The 27,947-nt window shown below is 40.5% G+C and overlaps 2 protein-coding genes across 2 annotated transcripts in view; both read right to left on the reverse strand.

Annotated features, from left to right (window-relative positions):
* LOC121926305 (acyl-CoA (8-3)-desaturase-like) overlaps window positions 1-27,947 on the reverse strand; it is a 575,266-nt gene that overhangs the window by 245,781 nt on the left and 301,538 nt on the right. The gene's annotated exons all lie outside the window — the stretch shown is intronic.
* On the reverse strand, window positions 5,251-27,370 carry LOC121930504 (acyl-CoA (8-3)-desaturase-like). The gene is made up of 12 exons (XM_042466920.1): window positions 27,149-27,370; window positions 25,225-25,335; window positions 23,742-23,939; window positions 20,190-20,291; window positions 15,728-15,856; window positions 13,738-13,795; window positions 12,551-12,627; window positions 12,014-12,111; window positions 9,156-9,252; window positions 6,540-6,619; window positions 6,166-6,291; window positions 5,251-5,546 (listed from the first exon to the last, which is right to left on the reverse strand). Exons 1-12 carry the CDS (start codon window positions 27,368-27,370, stop codon window positions 5,495-5,497), a joined length of 1,350 nt encoding a protein of 449 aa, XP_042322854.1. The 3' UTR covers window positions 5,251-5,494.

The raw sequence follows: 27,947 nt of genomic DNA on the forward strand, positions 1-27,947 counted from the left end.
TTTCTTTTTATTTTTTAGTGTGGAGAGTCTGAGGGAGAATTTGGGTAGCTGGAATATCTGCTTGAAAAATACCCTGATCATAAAAATTCCAAATTACTTTTTGTGGGTTCTCAGATTAGATTCCTAAGTGACAAGCTGATTATCATATGCAATGAAGGAAGTTCATAGTCATGTCATTCTTCAATTGCAGGATCAGTCCAAGTTGTGAAATAGGACAATAATGTATGAAACCATTCCTATGAGAATACCACTTTATTTGTGGTCACTTATGTATGCAACCATGCTGATAATAAAATATATACCAGACAATGCTGATGGGGAAACAGATTTGTGTTACATATCAGAACTGTGGTAATCATATAACCTAACCATCTTATGAATAAATGTTGCCAAGCATGAATATGCAGTTTGTCACAGATGTGGGTTAAAAACCTGCTTTACAAACAAAATGTTTGCAATCTTACAAAAAAAGAAAGAAAGAAAGAGTAATGAACTAGCAGGGAGATCTGAACTATTTTGAAGGTGAGGGGAAATGGAATATATATGTTTTGGAATGTTTTTTTTAAATCATTTATTATAAAATGTGGACCTGCAAGCCAGTGGAAGCCAGGGTGCTGTAGTGGTCTGAGTGTTCGGCTAGGAGACTAGGGTTTGAATCCCTGTTCAGCCTTAGGTAAGTCACAGTGATTCAGCCACAGAGAAAGGCAAAGGCAAACCCTCTCTGAATAAATTCTGCTAAGGAAACCCTATGATTGATTTGCCTTAGGGTTGACGTAAGTCAGAAATGACTTCAAAGCACACAACAACAAAGAAGCCCATGGAAACATATACATAACCAACACCATGCCAAACCTAACTGCTTCCACAAGGACCCTGATCTCACCATGCACCAGCTCCTGTTCAGCCTGGGAAAACCACTCTCTGTGGAGCTGAGTAAACAGATAGTTTCTAGTGGGCTTAATACTAAGAAATAAACAGAGTTAGGTAAAGGAATCCTTGCTCTTACTGAACAAGCTAGTTAGAAGCAAAGAAAGGAAACATGCTATTTCTACCACACATCTTTTCTCTCCCTTTTAGCAGCTCTTGTTGTTGATGAACTGTTTGTAGCATTTGATCAGTTCAGGGGTACTAGGACTGTTTTCAAGGGGGAGGGCTCAACATTGGAGAGCAAGGTGTAAATAATTTTGCCTGCTTGTATGTACTAGCAGGAGAATAGCAAAATATTTTCCCCATCCAATATCATGGGAACATCCTTAAATGTGAAGAGTCTTACAACCAGAATGTGTACTTTGAAGTGTCCTCCATGAGATCAATGCAACCTACATAAGTGCATAAGATGGATCAGTTTAATATACTTCTTGATGAAGAGGACACTTGACGAGGCTGAACTACAACAGAAGTCATGGTGGCTTAGTTTTGCCAAATCATTTCAGAGGGAGTGCACCATGTGTTCTTGGGCCCCCAGGAACGGGAATGTTACAGAAGCGGGAAAATAACTTAAAAGCTGTATGGATGGATGTACAAAGGGATTTTTTACTTCTTTACCATTTAGATAAAATGGTAGCAAAGCTATGAGCCTCAGGATACATCTCCAGGACTATATGATTGGGAAGCCCCTCTGAAGTTTTAGATGAAGTTCTGGTTTGAGGAGCTATGACCTTTTCAGCCAGCAGAATTTTTTATTTTATTTTATTTTATTTTGCTGGCTTCCTCCTAAAAAGTTGGAAGGGTGCGAAGAGGGAAGGGAAGAGATGTCTTCAGGGTGTGGTAGTGGGAAGGGAGAGGCCCAGGTGGATCTACTAAATATGGTGGCAAATCCATTCTTGATTTCACCACTGTTTCTCCTGCAGTTTTTAAACTATGGATTTACTGTATTTAATTTATCACAAGCCATTTAGAGTTTTGAATGGGGAAATGCAGCTGCAGTAGTAGTAGTATAGGAGTCATTCTCAATTTCAATTTAATTTGAATCCTGATTTGCTCTCGTTGTGTTTTGGAATTCAGTTCCAAAAGCTCTCTCATTCCCACTATGGATGTGATCTTTTTTGGATTTTTTTTTTTTTGGCACGATTGTCACTCCCATTAGTTGGCACCGATTCAAAATAAATGTCAATCATCAGACCTGTTACGTCAATCAAATGTGTCCAAAAAAGGGAGCGCATAGCAAGGCAAAACTGGGGAAAGGAGCTCAGAGCAAGGCTTCTGCTGCTCAGGAACAGTGTGTGTGAGAGAGAGAGGAACAGAGAAACGGATGCTGATGCAGGGAGGGAGGGAGAAAAGGGCCTCCATCTGCCAGGAATGGACCTTCTGCTTCCAGGACAGAACCCACCAGACCCTAAAAACTGGCCCACAGACCCACCCACCCAGGTGGGGTCAAGGGAACCGTCCTGTCTGCTGCTTGGCATCCTGAGCTCTCTCCAGGACTTTGGTCAGGTTTCTGTTGGGACTCAGTGAGGCGGTGGCAGTGGAGGTTCTTCAGAGGCCAGTGGGGAAGGCGGAGCAGCCCTTCAGCCAGTCAATCCTCACCTGCACCCCCCCTCCCGGAACCCCCTCTGAAGACTGAGGCCCAACCAGACCCCTTTACCCCTGTGTGCTGCCGAGGAGGAGGATCAGGCGCTGGCAAGGGTTCACAGGTGAGATGGCAGGGCCGGGGCTCATCCCGAGACCCTCCACCGGGCACCATGGGGTGCGGAGGAAGGGAGGAAGGCCCCCGAGAAAGCCAGGATGGGCCCCGCCGCCTCCCGCTCGCCTGCCATACCCCCTTCTGCTCTCTCTCTGGCTCACCTGGGGCTTCTGGTGCTGCAGGTGGTGGTGCTGCTGTGTCTGCGGGCGAGCACGGCAGGGCCTTGGGGGCAGTGGCAGAGCGGGCAAGTAGGATGAGGGAATGCAGGGGCCAAAGAAGGGAGCAAGGCAGGTCGGGGGACCCGGGAGGAGGAGGAGAAGGAGGACGAGGAACACTTTTTTAAAAATAGAATTAATAAAAAAATTGATATATTCATAAAGCAAGTAGCTACTTTACCAATATATTAATTTTTTGATCAATTCAATTTTTTAAAAAGAAAACGAAAAGGCAGCACTAGGGGTGTCTCTGGGGAGGGATGGTACACACCACTCTAGCATTTGTCCCTCCCCTCAGAAATAATCGATTCTGATCTGGCATTTCCACTTAGTGGACATGCTTCAGAATTAATTCTTCTGAAAAGTCCCACTTTAAAACTATTGTCAGAAAAACCTGTTTTTTTGTGTGTTTGCCCCACTTCATTCCAACTGGAATCGATCAAATGAGGATCGGAAGAGGTTTCAAGTGGGAACGAGGATCATATACCCCGAACCACGATTCAGTGCAAATTGCAATGGGAATGACCCATAGTGGCAAAGGCAAACCTCATCTGAACAAATCTTGCTAAGAAAATCCTGTGATAGGGGACTGAAGGCACACAACAACATATTCAATAGTGTAAGGGATATGCATTGATCATAAATGTCCCCCAGTCCTGACTTACTGGGCATCAGCTTCTGCAAATAACTGTCATATCCTGCTTCCAGAAGATGGAAATGGACTCTGACTCAGAGACTGAAGCAATGGACCTGTTGGGACTAGCTACTGGACCAGAGCAGGAGGAGGTTCGAGAGCCACAAGTTTCAGGGACAGGCCAGAATGTAGTACCAGCTCTGGCAGAGAGTCCTGCTCATTGAGATACAGAAGGCAACTTACCCATACCTACCTTCACCAAGCACAGACAACAAAGGCAGGACTTGAGGAGGTCTCTGAGGAATTATAGAAAGCAGCAGTTAATTCAGCAGCAGCTGAATTGAGCTGTTGTTGTTGTTGTTGTTGTTGTTGTTAACTGCCCTCGAGTCAATCTCGACCCATGGCAAGACATCTCCAAGACTCTCTGTCCTCCACTGCTCTGCTTAATTCCTGCAAACCTATAAGTGACCTCCTTAATAGAGTCCATCCATCTAGCATGTGGCTTTCCTCTCTTTCTACTTCCCTCCACCATTCCTAGCATTACTGTTTTTTCCAGTGAGTTCTCCCTTCGCATGATGTGCCCGAAGTACAACAGCCTCAGTTTTGTCATCTTGGATTCCAGGGAGATCTCTGGCTTGATCTGCTCTAGGAACCATTTGTTTGTCCTTTTGTCTGTCCATGGGATCCTCAGCACTCTTCTCCAGTCCCTTATCTCAAATGAATTGATTTTCTTCCTATCTTCTTTCTTAACTGGAATAAAATCTGGGAATATCTGGTCTTAATCTGTCTGGATGTGCCTTCAGTGAATTCAGATCACAGTATTCGTCATCAGCCTCATCACTGAAGTCAACAGCAGCTCTGACCTCTTTCCTTGGAATGAGCCTTGGGTTAGTGGGAAGAAATCACAGCTGCCTTGAGCCTGAGGTACTGGAAGCACTGCAGACAGTCTAATCTAATCCCAAAGGAAAGGTACTTGGTCTTGATTGACTCCTCCTATGCCAGTGCCCATACTGCTTTGGAAAGTGCTGTTATGGACAGAACAATATAAGAAAAGCATATTTATTTATTTATATTATATTTACAGAAATATTTATAGATATTATTTCTATATCTACATAGTCTTTCTTTCTCTCTCTCTCCCCCTCTCCACCCCACCTATTTTCTATTACATTATATATTATGTTATGTTATATTTGTTGTTGTGTGCCTTCAAGTAGTTTCTGACTTATGGTGACCCTAAGGTCAACCTATCATGGAGTTTTCTTGGCAAGATTTGTTCAGAGGAGGTTTGCCATTGCCTTCCTCTGAGGCTGAACAACATATTATATTTATATCTATCACCTCTCAGCCCACCAAGGCTACTGAAGTGATGTACAATAGATAAAAACACTCAAAACTCTGAATAGTTGATTTGTTTTTTAAAAAAAACTGACTAAAACTGCTTCGTAAAAATGGTTTTAAAACTGTCAAAGCAGCCACCATCTGGTTTTAAGGACCAAAGGCCTTCTGAAATCACACATCTTAGGTGACGCAGAAGGTCTGGAATTGTCCTGCATTCCCTTGGAAAGGAATTCCACAGTTAGTATTCTGCTACAGAGAAAGAAAGCCTTGTCATGTGTACCCACCATCCTAGCCTTGTAGGATGATGGGATGGACACCCAACAGGGCTTCCACTGAGGCTTTCAAACTGCCTTCTTCGCATGATTTTGAAGCAGAAATAGAACTCACTTGCTTCCTCAGAGGAAGTTCAAAGTGACCTGTCATCAGCAAAGATACTATTGCTAGAACTGAAAATTTCATATCTCTTTTTCCAGTCATGTCTTCCTCTCATAAATCCCCATAGTTTATCACAACAACATGTTGATGCAAGAAAAGATGAGAGATATTAGTTCACAAAGAGTTTGTTATTAAAGTGGTCCCATTCTGAGCCACACAATAATGCTTTCTGTTTCTTTTCCATTGGCCTCATGAGGTGGAAGAGCAAGGTATAGCATGAGGAGAATGCTGTGGTCTTGCCTCTTTTTATCCATGGAGGTAGGCATCCTCCCAGTACTCCCCTGATTCCTTCAAAGAGCTGCAAAAGAGGGAAAGGGCCTCATTAATCACAGATAGTAATACTGCCTATTACTCTTCAGTATGCTGTTACCTTCTCTCTGTCCTGCCAGGTTTATTTTTAATGTGATAAGGCTCTTAGCCTTCTCTGTCAGAGAGCTCTGATGCCACAACTAACTATAAATCCCAGGATTCCATAGGATGGAGCTATGACAGATAAAGCAGTGACAAACTGCATCAGTTTTGCTGTGTTGCAGCACATTATGTCTACATTTGCCTGAATACTGAGGTCAGTCAGAGGGACCCTCCTTTATCCTCCACCTGTAGTAGGGATATACTATGCAAGGACATGGGAGAGGGCCTTCTCAGCTGTAGCACCCAATTGTGGAGTGTCATTCCCTTGGAAGCCTGATTGCTGCAAATGCTGACATCAGTCTGGTTCCAAATTAAAATACAGCCTTTAATTAGTCTGAGAGGCATGACTGATTTGTTCCAGAATGCATATGTACATGATTTAAAACCATTTCAACCTGTTGAAGTTGTGTTAATCTGATAATTGTTTAATATGTGTTTATATTTTTATTGTTTCAGATGTTAAACAAACAGGCCTAGGGGCATCCCTGCTGTTAATAGAAACTTACCGCACAATGTCCGCAAAGGCCGTGAACAGTGACTTGCACTGGTACTTAAGACCATGCTTGGCACAGAGGGACTTCACCAGAGGAGCCACCTTCCAATAGTTGTGTCGAGGCATTGTTGGGAAAAGGCTGCAGAAAGGGAAGGATGGATAGTGTTAGATGAATATTACAGGGCCCTCAGTATGCCTATAGCATTCAGTATCCTTCAAAGGTCCCTAGCCTTTGTCCTGGCCAGATCTCCCATGTCTATGAAAGCCTGTCCTGGATGCATTCATTCATGCTGTATAATTTATTCAGTCTCAACTTCTCTCTCTCTCTCTCTCTCTCTCTCTCTCTCTCTCTCTCTCTATATATATATATATATATATCATACTCACTGATGCTCAATCTGGAAGTTCAGGTGTCCAGTGTACCAGTCATTGAACCAGGATTGATCCACATTACATGTTGCTGAGAGCTAAAGGAGAATAAAATTTGTTGAATTTCAATCACTTCTTTCATTGCCAACTGTTCATTTTTTTTATTGTACTTTATGGGTTTTCTAATTTTATGATTACCACATGAAAGGACATTAAAAAGGGTTTTGCATTTTTAAAGAAAACCTGCTGAGTTTGTGATTCTACCTATAAGTGAAGGATTTGGGTTCAGTTTCCACCTCAGCTGCTTAAACTGCTGAAGAAAAAAGCCACTGTTCAAATGGAAACTAGCTTTTCTATTTAGACATGATAGAAGCTTGAAGGAAATGTCTGACTCTTTCCCCATTTTTTGTCTGTAGTTATCTATGATCTTGGGGAGCTCCTCAGAATGTACCAACAGGATGACCAGATGTCCTCCTTTTCCAGGACATGTCTTGCACCTAAACCTTCTGTCTAGGAGGGATTCCAAAATGTCTTCAATTTTGAACAGTCCAATGCAAATGTTGAAAGTTTTTTCCCCTTCATTTCAGAACAGTTGACAAATGAAAGAAATAATTTAAATGTAGATTCAGTCAAGGGTTTGTTGCTGGTAAAGAACAGATTTAAGCATTTGTCTTGTTCAGAGTTCTTTTATATTGCAAGCCAACAAGGCATTTTAATGACGATAAGTTCATCAGAAAAATACAGTTGAGTACATAATAAAATACAGTATATCTAATATAGCTGTAAATAAATCATATGAAATTAATTTATATTTTATATTTATATTAGTGTTAGCATTTATTTGGTCATGTCCTACATTTCTCTTAAATGGCCTACATTTTGTGATGCCTTGTCCTCCTTTGTGGTTATGACATCTGGTAACCCTGTGTACCAAGGATTATTATTTTACAGCCATTTATCTATAATTACCCAATTTCTTTACTGCTAGTCACAGGGAGCTGTACATAGTATAGGTGATGGCAAGGAATGTAGTTCAAGGAACATGCTGTTCAACAATATCTTGAAGGCTACACTTTGCCCAACACTAGTATATAAGAAGTAAAATAATTTTTAGAATGAATTATTTTAATTGGCATCTGGAATGTGGATTCAAAGTTGAATCCACATGTAACTTGCTATTTACTTGAGCAATAAAACTGTAAAGGGAAACCACAATGTTGTCACCATAAGTCTGTGATATTTGCTCAGTCTCAGTCATTGTTGTGTGCCTTCAAGACATTTGCAACTTATGGCAACCCTAAGGTGAACTTACCATGGGGTTTTCTTGGGTAAATCTTGTCAGAGGGGATTTGCCTTTCCCTGAGGCTGAGAGAATGGGACTTGCCAAGGCCACCCAGTGGTTTTCATGTCTGAGCAGGGATTCAAACCCTGGCCTCTAGAGTCATAGTCTAACACACAAACCAAATTGGGCTCTCACTACAAGGGTGGAAATCATGTGGCCCTCCAGATGTTGCTGAAAAGCATCTCCTAATGTTCCTAACCACTTGCTATACTAGTGAATCCAAGCAATATCTGGATGGCTGCATAATTGTCACCATGGTCTTAGAGGGGTAAATAAAAAATAGTGAAAAATTCACCACTAAGTATTTGCATTTAAAAAGTAGTATTGCACATTAACTATTTAAAAAACAGTCTGACTTTCCCTCTTTCAATCTCCCCTTTTCCCAATCTCCCTTTCTCATATCAGGTCAGAATGCTTCTGCAAAGATGATTTTACTAGGATCAAGTAATCCTTATTTATAGGCTACATCTGCATATGAGATCTTTCCAAAGATTTCAGTTGCTTTTTCCTCATAAACTGGTTTCCACAGCCATCTGATGCTGCTGTCTCAGGATGTTAAAAGTCCCTTGACTATCTGAGTTGCAGTTGAGAGAGATGATAAGGCAATTATATCTGCATAGATATATATGGTTTATAGTGGTCTACCTTCCCAGCTGGAAACTGCTATCCATTTTAAATAGCTTGGCTGGTTATTGCTTGGATCAGGGATGATCGGCCAAAATAGCTAGGAAGGTAATCAATGTCTCAACAGGGGAAGTGTAGCAACATCAGGTATAGGCACTCTTCTCATAAACTAATACAAAACTCAACAAATGAACCCATATTAGTTTCAGTATGAAATTAATTTGAAAACAGAAACTGTATAGGACTACTATAGTCTCCTCAAACTAATACACTCTAAGGAGCCCTGGTGGTGCAGTGGTTAAATGCTGGTACTACAGTCACAATGTTGTAAGTTTGATCCTAGAGGAGGGCTCCAAGATCCACTCAGCCTTCTTCTATCCTTTCATAGGTCGCTAAAATGAGTGCCCAGCTTGTTGAGGGCAATTCATTTACACATAGCAAACTGCTTAGGGTGTACTAATTCATTGATAAGCAGTCTAGAAATTTACTTGCCATTGCTGTTGCTATTGCTATATAATGTAAGCACCATCATTTATTTTCTCATTTTCATTACAGTTTTCCACATTAATTTCAGATAGGAGAGATTATATTATAAATTGATACATTCCAAAGAGATACTGTTAAAGATATGCAAATTCTATGAACAGTGAGAAATTTCAGAATCTTACCTGGGCAGAGACCCAGTCTAAATTCTGGTCATAATCAATATTCATTGGAATGTGGTTCATCTGTGAGATCCAGAGAAACCAATTGCTTTCTAGGAACCTGTGCAAATAAAGCAAACAGGAAAACATACTAGCAATTACCATTCAGGCTAACTCCACAAAGTGGGCATTACTTTGCACATATCTGCCCAAGATAAGGCATGTTCATTCTTTGCCCTTTAAACTTAGTAGGCATCTTTCTGTGTGATAAAAAAAAAGACTTAAAGAGGTTTTCTTAATATGTACACACACACAGACACAGACACAGACACACAGACACACACACACACACACACACTGTTGACTGGTTTTGGATTTCAACTAGAGTCTGGAAGAAATATTCTTTGGATTCTGACTTTTAGAATCTCCCAGCTAGCATGTCCAGTAGCTATATGGGAAGGTCCATGTCAAAAATGCAACTGACCAATCTCCATTTAGATTAACAAGAGATGGAAAAGAATTATTTTCTACAACTGCTTTTAACTAAAAGTTTCAAAACATGTTGAGGACAGAAATCTTGTATTTTTGCTTGAAAGCTAAAAGTGCAATGGCCTCTGTACCAAAATCTCTTCTGTGTTTCACTATGGCTCACATGAACCACAGTGTCTAAATCAAGGCATGTAACAGTACCCTGCTCTGTATTCTGTTTTGGTGAGAATTGTGTTCCATTCAAGAAGCATTCCCACTTGCATTTAAACCGGTTTGTGATTTGCCTTCTCTCCTTATTGGTAAATCGATTCGAAAAGGTCTGTCGTTCCCACTGCAAAAGCTGATCTTTTCATTATCCCCTTGTAATCGCTTCATTGCACTGCTTCAAAATGCATGTCAATCATCTGTGCATTAGTGGTGACATAAGTGGCAACCCAGGCTTGGGAACTATATACAGTGGAACCTTATTATACGCAGGGGATCTGTTCCGGATCCCTCCGCGTATAAAAAAGTCCACCTATGCTCGAGCCCCATTGTTTCCAATGTGGCTCGGGCGCGGCGGCGCGCAAGGCGCAACAGGTGCACGCGTCCATTTAATTGAATGGGACGCGCCGCCCCTTCCGCCCCGCGCGCGACGGCGGCTTTGAGCACCTATGCTCAAAGCCGCCTATAAAAAGACTGCGTATGCAGAGGCGCCACTGTATCTATATCTATATCTTTATCTATATCCATATCTATATCTATATATATAAATTGATACAAGATTTGATTCATTGGTTTTGCAACTACTTGCCTCATTGATTGCAAGTACTTGCAAAAGCAATACATCGAATCTTCTATCAATTTTATTTTTTTAAAAAATAATAATAATGGGCCCTTAGGTCACTTCACAAGCACAAAGGCAGCTCTGGGGGGGGGTAGATCTACCAAAAACTGAGGAGGAATGGTAAACACCCCTCTGCCATTAATCCCTCCCCTCCAGAATGATGCAATTCAGATCCGTTGTTCCCACTTGTTGAACACACTTCAGAATCAATTCTTTTCAAAAGAACTGCCAAAGAACTAGTGTCTAGAAAGAGTTGGCTTTTTGCATTTGCCTCGCTTCATTGAGATTGAAACCAATCACAGTAGGTTCAGAACTAGTTTCAACTGGGAATGACAGTCATATAACCCAATCAGCAACTCCCTTTAAATTGTAGTGGGAATGTAGCCTGACAAGATCAAACATGCTTGAAGAAAGGTGGTCAAGGTGAGAAAAGGTCTAGAAAGCAAGTTCTATAAGAAACAGCTGGGAGTGTTGGGTATATTTAGTCTGAAGAAAAGAAAACAAAGGGATGATGTGACAGCCACCTTTAAGAAGCTTTGTTTTCTGCTGCTCCAGAGGGTTGGATGCAAAGCAGTGGATTCAAATTACAAGAAAGGAGATTCTGACTAAAGATTAGGAAGAACTGCCTGACAAAAAGAACTATTTGAGACTGGAATAACTTATTTGGGACGTGGCAGACTCTCCTTCATTGGAAATTTAAAAACCAATGTTAGTCAGGGGTACTTTACAGTAGTTTTCTCACCGCATTCCCACACTGACCTGTTTAGACAATGCCCCAAATGGGCAGAACCCAAGTCCGATCAGCACTCCAGGGCAATCCTCCAAAGTGAAAAGAGTCCCTGTTTGCTCCAAATCAGGTTGGAAACTCCAGAGAATTCCCAGGCCATGCTGACTGTACACCAGTGTGGTGATGGGTGAGGAGCGTCAATGGGTCACCAAAAAAGATCAGAAGAAAGCGTCCTGGGTCAGGTGAGCTGTTGACCCATGGAAATGTGCAGACAGTGCTGCCGGTATTGGCCCATTTTGAGTGCCAGTTGTGCAGGCAGCTCATCCTTCCCACAGATCCAGAAACCCCCAAATTAAGCTGGGGTTTTCTGTTAGTCTGGCCATGGCCATACAAACAAACAAATTTATACATTGTGTAGAACAGCAGCAGTCAGAGGAAGGTAGAGAAAGAAAGGATATTTGAAAATATTCAAATGGTAGATGAAAAATAGGTTTCCTGATGTCAGTAAACTCTGATGAAGAGAACCCTGGAAGGATGAGAATCTTTGTAGCTGAAGATACATTCTTTATGAAAGTGGATTGTTTGTGCAGAAAACAAGGCAGCATGGCTTTCTGTACAGCAAAGAACATTTCTGAGGAGAAAATGCCGTTTTCTGTGCAAAAAGACCTCATGCTTTTCTTTTTGTACAAAATACCTCCATATTTGTAAATAGTCATTGAATACTGTACAAGGACTTTCTTACAGCAATGAGTAAGGTGGTAAAATGTTTCTCATGTTGCTTATGAGAATGAAATTTATGAGGTTTTACATTCCTGGAGGAATGTTTTCCATGACTCTTACCTGGCTAACCAGTAAAGTCCCATGAAACTCTTAAATCCCATTAAAGGAACATACATGAGACAGACGCGGATATTGTAGATCAAAATGAAAGCAAGCTCCTGTCAAGAAAAATAAAGGTGTTAAGGAGGGGGGGAAATCCAACCCAAACAGATAAACAAATCAAAATACAAAGAAAAATGGTTGCAATCTCCTTTGTTGATTTTGGATCTACTAACTGTACAGAAGGGAGTAATTGGGATCACTCTTAAAGCCATGATGCAACATGACAAAGAACAATGGAGAATATCTATGTATTGCTCAAGCATTAAAGACTTCTCCCTCACACTTTCAAACCTCAGCCCTCTGGAGCAATTTGAGGGTGCATGAAGGGCTGCAAGGGAGAGGACAATCCTTCTATCAGCAGTGTCTGCTTTAGGTGGTGGGCAGATACAATCAGACAAACAACAACTTGGCATCTTTTTTCCCATTTTCCCCTGCCCTGGTCCCCAAATTTGCATATCTAAAGGAAGAACAATTGCAACTCTGCACATTACTTACAATCCATTTCTTCCTTTGAATTGTGTAACGGAATATAAGCAGTTGGATGTAAATTGTGAAGGTCAGTGGAGCCAAGACTGTGGTGAAAATAAAATATATAAAAGAAGAAGAATATACACATGAGAGCTTTTTTTCCATTGGAGTTTATCAGACAAGGGAAATTGGAAGTATAATCCAAAGGCAATCCGAACGCAATCATGGAGTTTAATGTTATTGCGTGATAGATTACCACACGCAATTTTGGGTAATGGAAAGTCAGCCTGAATGCAATCATGGGGTTTCACGTTATTGCGTGATAGGCTACCACAAGCAATTTCGTATTTTCGGGCAATGGGAAGTCAGTTCGAACACAATTCAAATTCACGTAAATTCGTTGAACTAGAGAATTCACGTGAATGCGTTCTGGCCCCACTTTCTTTTCATTCGAAATTAAGAAAAATTCCTCACGTGTGATAAACTCCATTGCAAATCATGTTTTTCAAATGAAGAGATAGATACCTGAGAAAAAAGTACTTTCCCTGGTAATACTAGCAAATGAACTTTCCTCTAGTATCCCATCTTTACATCAGATCATCCACTTCATATTCTTACTCCGTACCACAACATGTAATTCAGTTGTTCTTGCTATTATGTATGTCCAGGTTGACTCTGACTTATGGCAACCCTCTGTATCACATGGGGAAAATTGGAGGTTTAAAGAGCCATTATTCCATGAAAATCACACGATCAGGTGAAAGATTTTCACACGATGTCACAATTACAGATCCATTATCCTGAGAATAATCAGGCAATAAACAGCAACAAATCATTGATGGGGAAATCCTGTGAATGATTTGTTGCTGTTTATTGTCTGGTTATTCCCAGGATAATGGCTCTTTAATCGGGATGTGTGTGAAAATCTTCCTGCAATCGCTGGACAATGGCTCTTTAAACTCCCGATTCCCCCTCCCCCAATTTTCCCCTGTGTGATAAAGTCCATAGGGTTCTCTTGGCAAAATATATTCTGAAGAAGTTTATAATTTCCTTCCTCTTAGGCTGAGATGATGTGACTTGCCCAAGGTCAACCAGTTGGTACAATATTCAAACATCCGGTAGCTCCATATTATATCTTAATCTATCAATGTGGCATTACTGTAGTTGACAAATTCCAAATTTAGAATCTTGTGCACAATGCCAGAGACACTCACAGCAGAAATATTTGTGCTGGTACTGATAAGGCATATATTTCTTTTTCTTCTTTCCAAGCTGTGAAGGACAGAAGAGAAAACAACAGTTAAGCTATTGATTATAGCCCTGTTCTGGCAACTAATACTATTACAATTGGTCATAACCTCTCCAGCCAACTTTACAGGGAAAGTCTGAAGCAGCAGCATAGTTCCATAGCTCTGTTCTTCTGATAAGGGAGGGATTCTCTAAAGCACATGCAACTCTGGAGACATCTCTGATAAAATGCAATTGTATTTCTACTCCAGACTGCCCTGTAAATCTGAAAAGGTTAGGAGTGGAGAGGGTGGGATTACAGCACTGGTCAATGTTCCTCTCCACGCTTAGAATAATGAAACACTGGAAAAGGCCTTCTATGAATTCCGCATTGGACCACAGTTGCCAACTCTCACTTTTTCTAACACAAATTGCCTTGCGTTCTTATACTACTGTAACAGAGTAATCAATGTGAAAGGGCTCTGAGTCTTTCAGTAACTCACACTTGTTGGAGACTAACAGGCAAAGATGCAGGTTGAAAATGCTGAGACCCTAGAAAATCCAAAAAGTATCTGCCCAGAGTTATAAGAATGGGTTTGTTGTTTTTTTGTCAATTTAGACCCGTTTTTCCTCACGATATCTGTGTTGGAGGGTGAATCTACATTGTTCATGGAGTATCTGTATCAAGCATGCACATAAATGTCAGTTGTTTTATGGGAGGTGGAGGTCCAGTTTTTTAATTACAGCTCTCCAGTTATCAGCTGAAGTGTTTCACAGACAAAGCAATATAGAAACAGGTTTTGGTGTAACTGTCAATGAAATAGAAGCATTCTATTTCTCTGTTCTCTAGAGGAGAAGAAGTTCTGGTATGTTGTGAAAAGATAGATAAAAAGAAAGAAAGTAGAAAAGGAGATGAGATGCTAGAAATGGAATGCTATATCAGCTGACCTGCTGCTGCCTGACCTACTAAGCTTTCTCCTATCCCTCTTTATAAGTTATCAAGTTGTTGACCAGTAAAATGTATTATTGTTGTTTGTAATATTTTGTAATGGTCATTGTGGCTTATACAAATATTTTTTGTTGTTGAGAGAAAGTAGAAAGTAGCAACAAGATGAGCCAGTCGGAAATGATCTGACAAAATTGCAAAATTAGACCATGACCTTTGTATAGTTAAGTCTCCTCAGGCATCATCAACCAAAAATGTACTAAACTATCAATTGCTAAGAAATATTAAGACAGTATTTGTCATCAAGCCCACCTGGGGATAATAAAAGCTGTCTTCAGTTTGTTTTATGCATGCTAACTTGGAAGCAAGTTGCATTCAAAATGGAGAAAGAATGTAAGAGTCTTTCCTTGTAGGAGCCTTCATGTTTAAGGATGTTTTGCAGGGATGAGAAGAATATTTGAAAATATTCAAGAAATGCTTGAAAAATGTGCTTCTTGAGCATCAGGAAATCCTGAAGAAAAGAATCCTGGTCTGATGAATATCTTCACACTTCAGAGCTTATTCTGAACAAAATTCAAACATGACTTTTAAAATTAGAAAACAGCACTTTCTCTGCAAGAAGCAGCATTTTTTGTGTTGTAAAAATGCTGTTTTCTGCACAAAAGAGCCATGAGTGAATTTTGTACAGTCTTGTATAGTGGGAAGAAAATTGCTAAAATTATTTGTTGGTTTCTTAGAGAACAAAATTACTGAAGGATTGCATCTCTCCAAATTTCCCTTCCCCCTGCAAGTAGCTGCAATTAGCCAACATTTATTACAACCTATCTGCTAATATTAACCCTCCCCCCAAAACAGTTCCAAGGTGAACCTGACCTGATCGAATAGTGTAAATTGTCCTGCAGTAGGACCAAGCTGTAGCATGGTTCCTTTCTTCTCTTCTAATCAGCTTGTTGAGTATGGGCAAGGATTTCTTTACCTATCATGGATTCTTTCTGTGGATTAAATCCATTGGTAGCCATTTGTTTACTCACCTCCACAGAGAGTGGCTTCCCTAGGGTGAACAGGAGTGGGTGCATGTTGAGATCTGGATCCTTCCGGAAGCAGTTGGGTTTGGCATGGTGTTGGTTGTGCATATGGTTCCACTGGCTTGCTGGTCCACCCTTTATATTAAATGATGGGGGGGGGGAGGGAACACACATTTCATTTTGCTTGTGAACAAGTACATCACTTGTACTCCTTCCCATAGCCTATAGAACATAGCAGTAAATAAATAAATGTCTCAGTTCTGATTGTGGTTTCTGACAAGATGAAATCAAATTAGACAACTCCACCCAGGGTGGCCAAATTAAAGACAGCAGGGTCCCTGCAACTTCAATAGTGGTATAAGCTGGAGCGTTTCAGTCACTGTGCATCATGCAAATTACATCTGTTAAAATTTCTTCTTTTGCACAACTATGGAAGGTATAGGAGTCTTGACTGCACCTACACCAAGTCACCTGACTCCACCTCTCTGGGACCAACACCTGTCAGAAGGTTCCCTTCATTGCAGGTGATATGCTATTCTTATATGTTCAGGCCCTGAAATGGGTCAATGTGAAAGTGAATGTTATACTGGGCTAATGAATGTGGTACAGTTATTGGGTTAAGACAATTAGTTTGAAGTAAAAAACATTGTCTTATACTCAAGTCTGGGCATTTAGCCAATGTCATTGTCAATAAATCATAGAATCATAGAGTTGGAAGAGACCAAAAGTCCAAGCCGCTGCCATGCAAGAAGACACAATCAAAACACTCCTGACAGATGGCCATCCAACCTCTGTTTTAACACATCCAAAGAAGGAGACTCCATCACACTCCAAGGGAGTGTGTTCCACTGTTGAACAGCTCTTACTGTCAGGAAGTTTTTCCTAATGTTGAGGTGGAATCTCTTCCTAAAGCTTGCATCCATTGTTCTGCATCCTGTTCTCTAGAGCAGCAGAAAACTAGCTTCTTCCATCTTCAACATGACATCCCTTCAAATATTTAACATCTCTTAACCTTCTCCTCCCCAGGGTAAACATACCCAGCTTCCTAAGTGGCTCATCATAGGGTATGGCTTCCAGACCTTTCACCATTTTGGTCACCCTCCTCTAGACATGCTCCAGCTTGTCCATATTGTTTTTCAATTGTGGTGCCCAGAACTGGTCACAGTATTCCAGGTGGGCCTGACCAAAGCAGAAAAGAGTGGTACTATTACTTCCCTCTAGACACTATACTTCTATTGATGCAACTTAGGATCACACTGGGTTTTTTAGCTGCTGCACCACACTGTTGATTCATGTTCAACTTGTGGTGTACTAGGACTCCAAGATCCTTTTCAGAGAGAGAAAACCAGAAACTGGCCACATTAAATTTAGTCTTGCAATGACTTGAGTCATACATGACAGAAGATAGCCAGAACAGGAGACCCCAATAAGGATTCCTCCCTGATTGGTAGAAATACAAGATCAAAAGCAAAATAGGAGGCAGATTCCATGTGCTGACAGATGGTTATTTCTTTATTTTCATATTACTTTAAGAAGCCTCAATGTGCTTTGGACTCTATCAAAATTGGCCCCCTTCAGGTGCTACACTATAAAATATAAATAAAACTCCATTAAATACTGGTATATTAACCCAGATAACACCGATAGAGAGGCCATAATGCATTGTTTGTTTGTTTTTTAAAGATAATAAAGAATGGACTATCAGCACATGGAGCCTATCTCCTATTTTGCTTTTGTTCATATATGTGCTTTTCAGATCTTTCCTTTGGAGATACAAGATTGCCAGATATCCTGGCATAAAGCCATACAAAAGTTTCTGTAAAATGGCAGGCTGATGAGGAGATAAAGAGGGGCTAGACACGGCAAGAAACAAAATCCCAACAAAGAGAAAGGAAGTACTCTATTGCTTCTGACAGCTGCTATTCTATTACCGCCTCTCAGGCTCTCTTCTAAGCTGAAAATCCTACCTTTAAAATGCTGGTAACTGATAGATCGTCCTTTTTGGAAACTGAGCTAGGCTATATGCCTTATCTGACAGAAGACTGGAAATGAGTATAAAGTCTTCTACAAATGAATGTATAGAGCTACCTCTTAGCAACATATAACAAATTCCTTTTTGAAGTGTATAAAATCCTTAATAGATGGTATATACATAGGGATATCCTTAGACCATATAGGTTTATGCTCTATAATCACCTATAGTAGATGCTGATATATATTGACTGGATTATCTAAATAAAGAGCCTCCTACTTATTTTGCTATCATTAAATATCCTGAATCCCAATATTAAGAGAGTCCCAGGCTGCTGCTACACTCCGGAATTAATGCAGTTTGACACCACTTTAACTGTAAATCCTATGGAATCCTGGGATTTGTTGTTTGTTGGGGCACCAGAGCTCTCTGACAGATTTGTAGTCTCACAAAACTACAAATCCCAGAATTTTGTAGCACTGAACCATGGCAGCTAAACTGGTGTCAAAACTGCATTAATTCTGTAGTGCAGATGCATCCTTAAAGAGGAGTGCTGATCTTGGCCTGTCTGTTTGGACAATACCGTTGTTTATGAATTGAAAGCTGTGGTGATGGGAAGGTGGACTACAGAGAACTTCAAATAATTGCAGGATAACTGACAACATGGCAAAGGACCTTCAGGTCCTCAGAAAAAGAGTTATGGGTGGGGAACTGTAGTTGTTTCACCTTTCCTTTCATTGCAGACAAGTTTCTACCAGCAGTGATTCCTTCCTTGGCACGCTTCCAACCTAGGCTAGTTATGTGATACTAATTTGTGTGCAAGAGACACAAAAGCTTATAAACACTCTTTTGTTTCCTTTTGGCAAGAAAGAGAATGTGTCATCTATCTCATTTAGTTATATGTAAGCATTATAGAAGAACCCAGATCACAAAGCCCCACCCAAAGACACAATAGGAGCTTCTGAAGAATAACTCAAGAAGGCAGAGTGACTGGGAATATCAAGAGTGCTCATTGTTTTATATTATATTATTTTATTTTATTCATGCTCTGCCCTTTGTCCAGTTATGGTCATGAGGCAACTCACAACAAAGATTAAAACACAATTTAGATTTTAAATTACCATTATGTTCAAAGAGTTTTTTCAATAAATACGTTATCCAATTTTTTTTAAAAAAAAGCACAAATGTAAGAGTTTTAAACCATTTAAAAACCTAATAATGAGAATAAAAGTGCAGCACCCTCCTTAAGAAATCTTCCTACAAAAACCAGTTAATAATTAAAAGTCTGTCTAAATAAAAAGTCTTTGCCTGCCATCTTGCAGAAGGTCAGAGAAGGGGCCAGATTATCCTCCTATAGAAGGAAGAAGCACAGCCTGGAAACAGTCACTGAGAAGAACCTCGCCAAATGCTCCTGAGACAGTGGTGGGACAGGGGGAAAGTCCTCCCTTGAGAAGCTCATAAACTAGGAGGTGGGCAACTTGCCAGCTTCCAGATGTTGCTAGACAACAACTCCCATCAGGCCTACCCAGAAAAGTCAATGGTCACCCTGGCTGTCCCATTCAAATGCAGACAAATATACAACATACACTGAAAAAAGACAACTCAAAAAGGAGTACAGTTAGCCGGTCAGATCTACGAATTCTGCATCCATGGATTCAACCATCTATGACTTGAAAATATTCAGAAGAAAGAGGAGGAGGACGAGGAGGAGAAGAAGAAAAAGAGAAGAGAAGCCGCCGCCGCCCAAAGGCAAACCTTGATTTTGCCATTTTTATATAAAGGACACAATTTTACTAACCCATTGTATATAATGAGAGTTGAGAGTCCATGGATATTCATATCCATGGAGTATGGGGTGGGTTTGGCCCTGGAACCAAATCCTAGCAGAAATCAATAACAATGAGAACAACACTGAATGCTATGGGGTTTTTTTTAATGCTATGGCAAGTAGGTAAGTCCTCCTTTACTGGAGATAGCAGGAAGCTTAATAAGATGCTCTAGGAGAATAAATGACTGTGATAACCAATTCTTTGTCAGCAATTATTTCTGTCTAGACACCCAATTTTCTTTCTTTCCCCTGCTGAATCAAAGTACACACACATCTCCCTTACTAGCAAAGTAGTGCAATGCAATGCAACAGCACTGTTGTGGAGATGTTTAGGCTACTGTTGGTGTGGTTTGCAGCCATGAAATCATTACTGTAGCCTTAGACCTAAATTGTAGGCCTAAACTGATAGTCTGATCCTTTTTGAGCAAGTTTGTGCCTGCTCAGTAAACATTAGGGGTTTTCTGTTTTGGAGCTTCATGTGAAATGGTGTGTGTGTGTGTGTGTGTGTGTGTGTGTGTGTTACTTTCATTTCATCCCAATTCTAACAGAAATCAGCAACATTAATCCTAGGCAAATTTCCTAGTGCATTATATATGTCCGTGCTACTGTCATCACCATCTTGAAGAACAAACCCCAGGCATGGTCCTTCTTCAAGAGCAGACCCTTACCTTAAGCACTCCCATTACAAAAAAGTGAGCCAGTCTATTCCACTTGGTCTTCTCAAAGACTGAAATGTGCCCAAAATCATGCTGAAGAAACCCATACTGGATCTGGAAGAAGAAAAACAACGACAACATAAGGTGATATGTTCTTTTCCTTGGTGGTATGGAAGAAGTGGTTCTTCCCCAAGCACAGCTTTTTTTTTCTTGAGAAGAGAAACACTAGCTATCTTACAGATACTGCAAAATTGTCTATTTTCCTCTCCCCTCATTAGTAGATTTTTTGTACAGAAACATGGGAATCTTCTCTATAAACATTATTGAATCCCAGGGACTCTCAAGGGTGAAGAAAGGCTTGTCCTTTTTCCTGCAGAGCCATGTGTTCAGTTCCTGTTACAATGGGGACAATGACATCTTTGTTTACTATATTTAACTACAACAGATGAAAGATAAAATCCCTTCCCCAAACCCACTGTTTCTGCAAATTCTTCATCAGCATAACCCTTAGTTCCTATGCCCTGTTGCTGCAATTCAGCTTTGAACTCTATTTATATGTAATGTAAACAAATATATGTTTTTGTAATCTACTACAGTATTCATGTTTCTTTCTCTTCCTCCTCATCCCTCCCCTTTTCACATTTTAGAATATAAACTGTTCAGGGTGGGGACCAATCTTCTCACACTCTGTAAAGTAATATGAACACTGCTGAACACCATATATTCTCTTTCTGCACTGGAAGAAACACATGCCAAGTCAACTTCCTAATAAGAGGCTCTAAGCACTTTAGAGGCCCTGAGCACTTAAAAGATTTTGGTGCCCCCATATATATCTAAATCAAAATATAAATAATAATAAACCGTAAAATAAATATTTAAAAACCTCCAAATTTGGAGACCTGCCCCCAAATCTGGCAACATTGTACTGAATGCTGCTGCACTCTCTCTCAATGGATGACTGAACAGGAAAGCTGACTTGTCCAAGACAAGAATAATCACATGAACCTCAGTGGACTATGTGGCAATTTACCAGTTACCAAGTTTTAATTTTGATGTATTCCCAAGATTAATGTATACCATTAACCTCTATTACTCTTTTATTATCTTTATTTTATATGTATGTATGTATGTTTGTATGTAATTTTTAAATTTATTGTGGGAGACTTTTTTGTGGAACCTGATTCAGCTGCACCATTTGCAGCTTTGCACCATATAGTCAATGGAGTTTTACTGCGGAAAAGTGGTATAGAAATACATTTTATTATTATTATTATTATTATTATTTATCACACGGGAGGAATTTCTCTTAATTTCGAATGAAAAGAAAGTGGGGCCAGAACATATTCATGTGAATTTGCTAGTTCAGTGAATTTACATGAATTTGAATTGCATTCGAACTGATTTCCCATTCTGCGAAAATAGCTTGCCATTGCCTGAAATTGCGTGTGGTAGTCTATCACGCAATAGCATGAAACCCCATGATTGCGTTCAGACTGACTTCCCATTGCCCGAAATTGCATGTGGTAGTCTATCACACAATAATGTAAAACCTCATGATTGTGTTCGGATTGCCATTAGATTATACTTCCAATTTCCCTTGTTTGATAAACTCCCATGGTAAATCTGGTGATGGAAAATTTCTGTAGTGCCCCCCCTTCCCTTTTCAAAGTCTATATGGCATTGCAGAATGAGATCATTTGGAGTTGAGAGCTGTGTCATCAATACAAGAAAAGATGAAGCCATCCAGCAGCAGTTGTTGCCTCCAATTTCAGTGGAGGAATCCACTCTAAGATTTTGCCTGAACTTTAAAGAAGTTTTCAAAAGTGCTGAACCTATTTTGGATAGCTCCTTTAAAATTGAGATTAAAACTTGGTGAAGATACTTCATTCAACTGAAATGTAAGCTACCAGCTGCATATAACTCTTTCTCTCCTATATATAGGATTCAAGAGAGTCAGTAGAAAATGTGGAGGCAGCGATGGGCTACATAACTGTATTGACTCCCCTTCCCCCCTTTTTTTGGTTCTTCTAGGGAGGGCCTTCTCTTTGCCCTACCATCCTCACAGGGTCATTCTGAAAAGGCAATATGAGCTGACTTGATTGGTAATTTTCAGTGACTGTGTCAGGTGTACTTCACAGGCAGCCTTACAAATCTCTAGGAGAGGAGTACAAGAGAGGACCTTTCTTGTAGCTCCTCCCTAGCTCTCGCATTTCCTTCCTTGGAGTTTATCACATGCAATTTTAATACTGGCCCGGGCATGGGATGGGATCAGGCAAGGCCCCACCTGGAATATTGTGTCCAATTCTGGGCATCACAATTTTAAAAGGACATTGAGAAACTGGAGCGTGTCCAAAGGAGGGCGACTAAAATGGTGAAGGGTCTAGAAACCATGCCCTATGAGGAATGACTTAGGGAGCTGGGGATGTTTAGCCTGGAGAAGAGAAGGTTAAGAGGTGATATGATAGCCCTGTTTAAATATTTGAAGGGATGTCGTATTGAGGAGGGAGCAAGCTTGTTTTCTGTTGCTCCAGAGAGTAGGACCAAGAGCAATGGGTGCAAACTACAGGAAAAGAGATTCTACCTCAACATTAGGAGGAACTTCCTGACAGTAAGAGCTGTTCGACAGTGGATCACACTAACTCGTATAGTAGTGGAGTCTCCTTCCCTGGAGTTCTTTAAACAGAGGCTGGATGGCCATCTGTCGGGGATGCTTTGATTGAGATTTCCTGCATGGCAGGGGGTTGGACTGGATGGCCCTTGCGGTCTCTTCCAACTCTATGATTCTATGATGTTACTGCAAGCAAAATTGCTGCTGCACTGCTGCCCGACCATCACCCGTCCTCTAGCAGTGCTCTGGCAGCCGATTTTGATATACAGAAGCTTTCTGTAGAATCAAAATTGGCTACCAGAGCACTTCTGGAGGACAGGTGATGGTCGAGCAGCAGTGCAGCAGCAATTTTGCATGTGGTAACATCAATTTTAACCCGTTCCAGCTCTATCCTGTCCCGTGCCCAGGTTGGCATTAAAACTGCATGCAATAAACTACCTAGAGAAGTTAGGCTGGTGCCCTCGTTGCTGTCCTTCTGTTGGCATACATCCCCAACTTGGATGTAATCTTTACTACCTATGCTCCATACAGGAACCCTGTAACCATACTGGAACCCCATAACCTTTTGACAGGCTTGCAAATCCCATCTACTTTCCACCTGAATTGAGATCGCATGCCAAACTGCTTAAAATGTTATGACAATGAAAATAATGCAATAATGTCCTGTTGAAACAAAAATTGGAGAGAAAGTGAGTATGAACAAAGTTCCAAACCCAACTGAGGCTGTAGTGCTGAACAACAACCTTATGTACACCAGCACCTGCCTACATTAGGGCTTCTTCTGGTCTCCTTTCCCAGCCAGTGAAACTGCAACTGTGTCATCACTAAGATGGAGCATATCACGTCACCTTGCCTCTACCCACAAAATTACTCCACAGAACATCATGGGGTACCAGTTTTTGAAGTGCTGAAAGTTACTCCATAAGCCACTTACAGCTATCACACGAATATATTACCTGTGCGATGGTGAACAGTGCTACAGCTGTAAGAAAGGGCACCCAGGATTTTCCAAAGTACCAGATAGTGAGCCAGGCTGCTATGTCTAACAAGAAAGCATGCAGAAACATGAAGATGAAGAAAGGGTAATTGGACTTTAGGAATCCCATCTTCTTCACTGTTGCATGCAGCTCATGAAAATCATTTATCAGCATTTCCTGTGAGAAGAGACAACAATAAAATTCTTCATTTTTTTCAGTATTGACTTGGATTGTCAGGATCATCATAAAAGCAATGAAGAAACTGAGCTAACTGGGAAATAGGAAGACCAGAAAGTCTCATTTAACTCAGTGTCCAACAGGCAGATGTGTGAAATGTTCTTTCTACTGTACTTCTCAGTAACAGTGGAAGCCTTTGTAACTGGTATTGTATGTGAGACAGCTGTGGGCGGTATTCTGATTACCTGAAATATTCTTCAATGTGCTCGCTCTATCTTTTAGTACAATGGGCCCTTCGTATCCGCTAGGGTTTGGTACCAGTCCCCCCCCCCCCCCGATGGATGCCAAAATCCATGGATGCTCAAGTCTCAGTATATAGAATGGTGTAGTAAAATGGTGAGCCTTATATAAAATGGGATGCAGTGGCTTAGGGGTTAAGAAGCCAATTCTGATGACTGGAAATTCAGAAGGTTGGCAGTTCGAAGCCTGGGTGCTGCATGATGGGGTGAGCTCCTCTCACTAGTCCCAGTTTCTGCAAAACTAGCAGTTTGAAAGCATGTAAATGCAAGTAGATAGATAGGTACCACTTCTCAGAGGGAAGGTAACAGCATGTGGTGCAGTCATGCTGGCCACATGACAACCAGAGCAGTCCTCAGACAACACTGGCTCTTCTGTTTAAAAACTGAGATGAGCACTGCCCTTTACAGTCAGTTACAATGAGACATTCATGTCAAAGGTCGACCTTTACCCTTACCTTTACATAAAATGGCAAAATCAAGGCTAGCTTTTTGGAATTTGTATTTTTAAAAAATATTTTCAAGCTGTGAATGGGTGAATCTGTGGATGAAGAATCCATTGGCATGAAGGGCTGACTGTATTAATAGAATCTAACTGCAAGGGAGGGGGATCCTACACACAGGGTCATTCATACCAGCAAGTTGATTATAAGTGTTTGAAGACTGTACTTGCAAAGCAGTGTATCTTCCCTATATATGTGAGACAATCTCTCTTTATGAAGGTCTTTTAACTGGGCCATGCTTTGTAAATCACCATCATTATGTTTTAACTGTTTTTAAAACTAATAATTGCTTCTTAAATAAAAATATTAATTGAATTAATATTTGAATATAATTATTGATTTTATTGGTTTTCAAATGTTGTATTATGCCTTGTTTTAACTATATTCTGTTTTTATTTTTTTAATATGAATCATGTTGTATCTCATATTGGAATACAAAATAAATAAATAAATAAATAAATGGTAAGGTGTGGGGGAGGGACTTACATTTTTGGTGGGCTCACAGCTGGGCTGATCAGGTGCCAGTTCTCCAATTAGCAGTGAATGTAAGTATTTCCTGACTTGGTCTTCATCCTTGTGGAAAGCTGTGAAGGCATCCTAAGAAACACACAACAACACTGAGTATGAAAGGGAGATGACCACTATGCCGAAGTAATGGATATTGTTAGTCAGATAAATTCATTTCTATCAAAAGGATAAAAAGAGGGATATGTGGGCAAACATAAATGGGGGCAGATCATTTCCAGGGATGTGAGTGTGGGATTCTGGAGGTTCCTTGGATGGCTGGATTGGAGGTTCAAAGAGAGAAGGTAAAATGAGAGCTGTTTAGGTGAAGGAAACCTCACTTGCTTTGTTTTTCCCCCCCTAGTTATTGATGTCATTCTTGTTTGAACTGAGATAAGCAGCCTTCATATCAGTGTTGAGAGGCACTATATACATGTTTTTACCAAATAAATGTCACATGGTTTTAATTCAAATATTTTCAAAACAGAAGGACTGCTTTTCTCCAAAGCTCTGCTTTGCCATTAGGTTAAAGGAGACCGTGGAGTTTATCAGAAAAGGGAAATTAGAAGTATAATCCAATGGCAATCTGAACGCAATCATGGGTTTTAACATTATTGCATGATAGACTACCACATGCAATTTCAGGCAATGGGAAGTCAGTCTGAACGCAAACATGAAGTTTCACATTATTGCGTGATAGACTACCACACTCAATTTCGGGCAATGGCAAGCTATTTTCGGGCAATGGGAAGTCAGTTCGAATATAATTCAAATTCACTTAAATTCGTTGAACTAGCGAATTCACGTGAATGTGTTCTGGCCCCACTTCCTTTTTATTTGAAATAAAGAGAAATTCCTCCCGTGTGATAAACTCCAGTGGCATGACCTTTCTTCTACAACACCTATCCTAGATCACAGAGTTTCAATAACTATCACCCAGGTACACATCTGTCCTTTGTAAGCAAGGAAATGGCACACATGATGGCACTTCAGCTTCTACATGGCTTCCAGACTGCCTTACTCTGCTTCAGACAAATGTTATGGCCCTTACCAGAAGTTCTCAGTTACAAGGAACCAAGCAATGTTTCACTGTAACACTATAACATTTATTTCTTGTAAACAAATCATAGGATTATAAGGCATTATGTATAGAGATGTAAATAGGTGGGCCTTTAAAGTATCCAGATGAAATTCCAAGCGTATTTTAAAAGAAAATAAGTTTTCTTAGAACTCAGCAAAAAGTACAAAACAAACACACAATGATCCAAAAATCAAATAAAACTTGAATTCCAGTGGTGTTACTAAAACTATCTTGACTTCTTAAAAAATATCCAGATATTCTTTCCCAAGGTGAAATCCTCAAATCCAGAAAATTCATATTTTTCTTTTTTAAAACCCAAGTTACACTTGTGCATACTGTTGGACTGCTCTCATCTCCTGGAAGTCAATGTATTTCTGTAGTCAGTGTGCTGTAGCCAATTACATACCCCTTTCTGTCACTGAAAGTAGGTTTTATAGACTACTGTTTTGGATTCCATCCTTAAATACAGCTTCTCTCAATAACCTGTTTCTTCCAAAATGAAGTTTTCTGTCCTTCAGTTCTTTCCTTCTTTCTCCTTTATATTGGCAATATACTCATGTGTTACAGAAAATTGTCCATTGGACACCATGAATGACCACATGAAGCTGCCTTATAACAGATCATTGTCCATTTAGCCTGGGTCTGAAGATACCAAGAAGAAGGTACCAAGCAGAGACCTTTTCAAAGTCAGCCACCTAACATCCTTGGAGATAATTGTAGGCACCAGAGCTTGAACCTGAAGTATCATCATGTATGCACAGCATACCTTATGCCACAGAATTATGAGTCTTTCCAGCTTTTACAGCCCCCACAGTAAGATCTCACCGTTGCATCTTGTCCTGCATAGTGGCTGATGACACGTGTGCCCCCAGGGTGCAGCAGATGGAAGCGACTGATATCATAGACTTTCCTGCTGATGACAAGCCACTTGTCTTCCTTAGAGTTTCCCTTGCCTGAGTGGAGTCCTATCTCATCCCAGGTAAACAGCTGTCCAACATCTGGGCCAGGTGCTGGCTTTCCAACATTAACACCTGATTGTGGAGGCATTTTCAGTGCCAACAGAGTGCCAGGGAATGAAGGTTCAAAACAGCTACCCTGCTGCTCCTCTATCCAGTGGAAATATGTAGGGATTGTGCTTTTCCATTCTACCTTTTGTCTGACAGCTTTATATATACTTGTAGCTGCAACCCACACCATAATTTCTTAGAGCTCTGGTGCTCCAGGCATTCTCCTTTAAAGCTGTCTCCTCCTGATGCCTTTTGCCTGTGCTTCATTTCCACCCCAAGGTTTTAGGAGTCTCCATTCTATCAAGTCTGCTCTTGCTTCTTTTTCTCAGACCTTATTGCTAGGTAAACAAACATAGTATTTATTGGGTATTCTGAATGAGCTATTCCATAGCGTACATTAGTGTATAAAGCCACATACCTTTCTGGGGATGTGTACATTGTGCAAGAACCACTGCTGTCCTGTGACAGAAACTTGGCTTCCAGTGACATTATTAAGACAATCAGTCGCTTTTATAGTGTATCACAATAAGCACTTTTTAAATAATAAATGTCTGGAGTTCCTTCAGCATTGGCTTGCATACACACCTTTTGATACCTTAGATCCCTATTTTATCCTT

Source organism: Sceloporus undulatus, chromosome 1, assembly GCF_019175285.1.
Source record: "Sceloporus undulatus isolate JIND9_A2432 ecotype Alabama chromosome 1, SceUnd_v1.1, whole genome shotgun sequence".
Taxonomy (NCBI): domain Eukaryota; kingdom Metazoa; phylum Chordata; class Lepidosauria; order Squamata; family Phrynosomatidae; genus Sceloporus; species Sceloporus undulatus.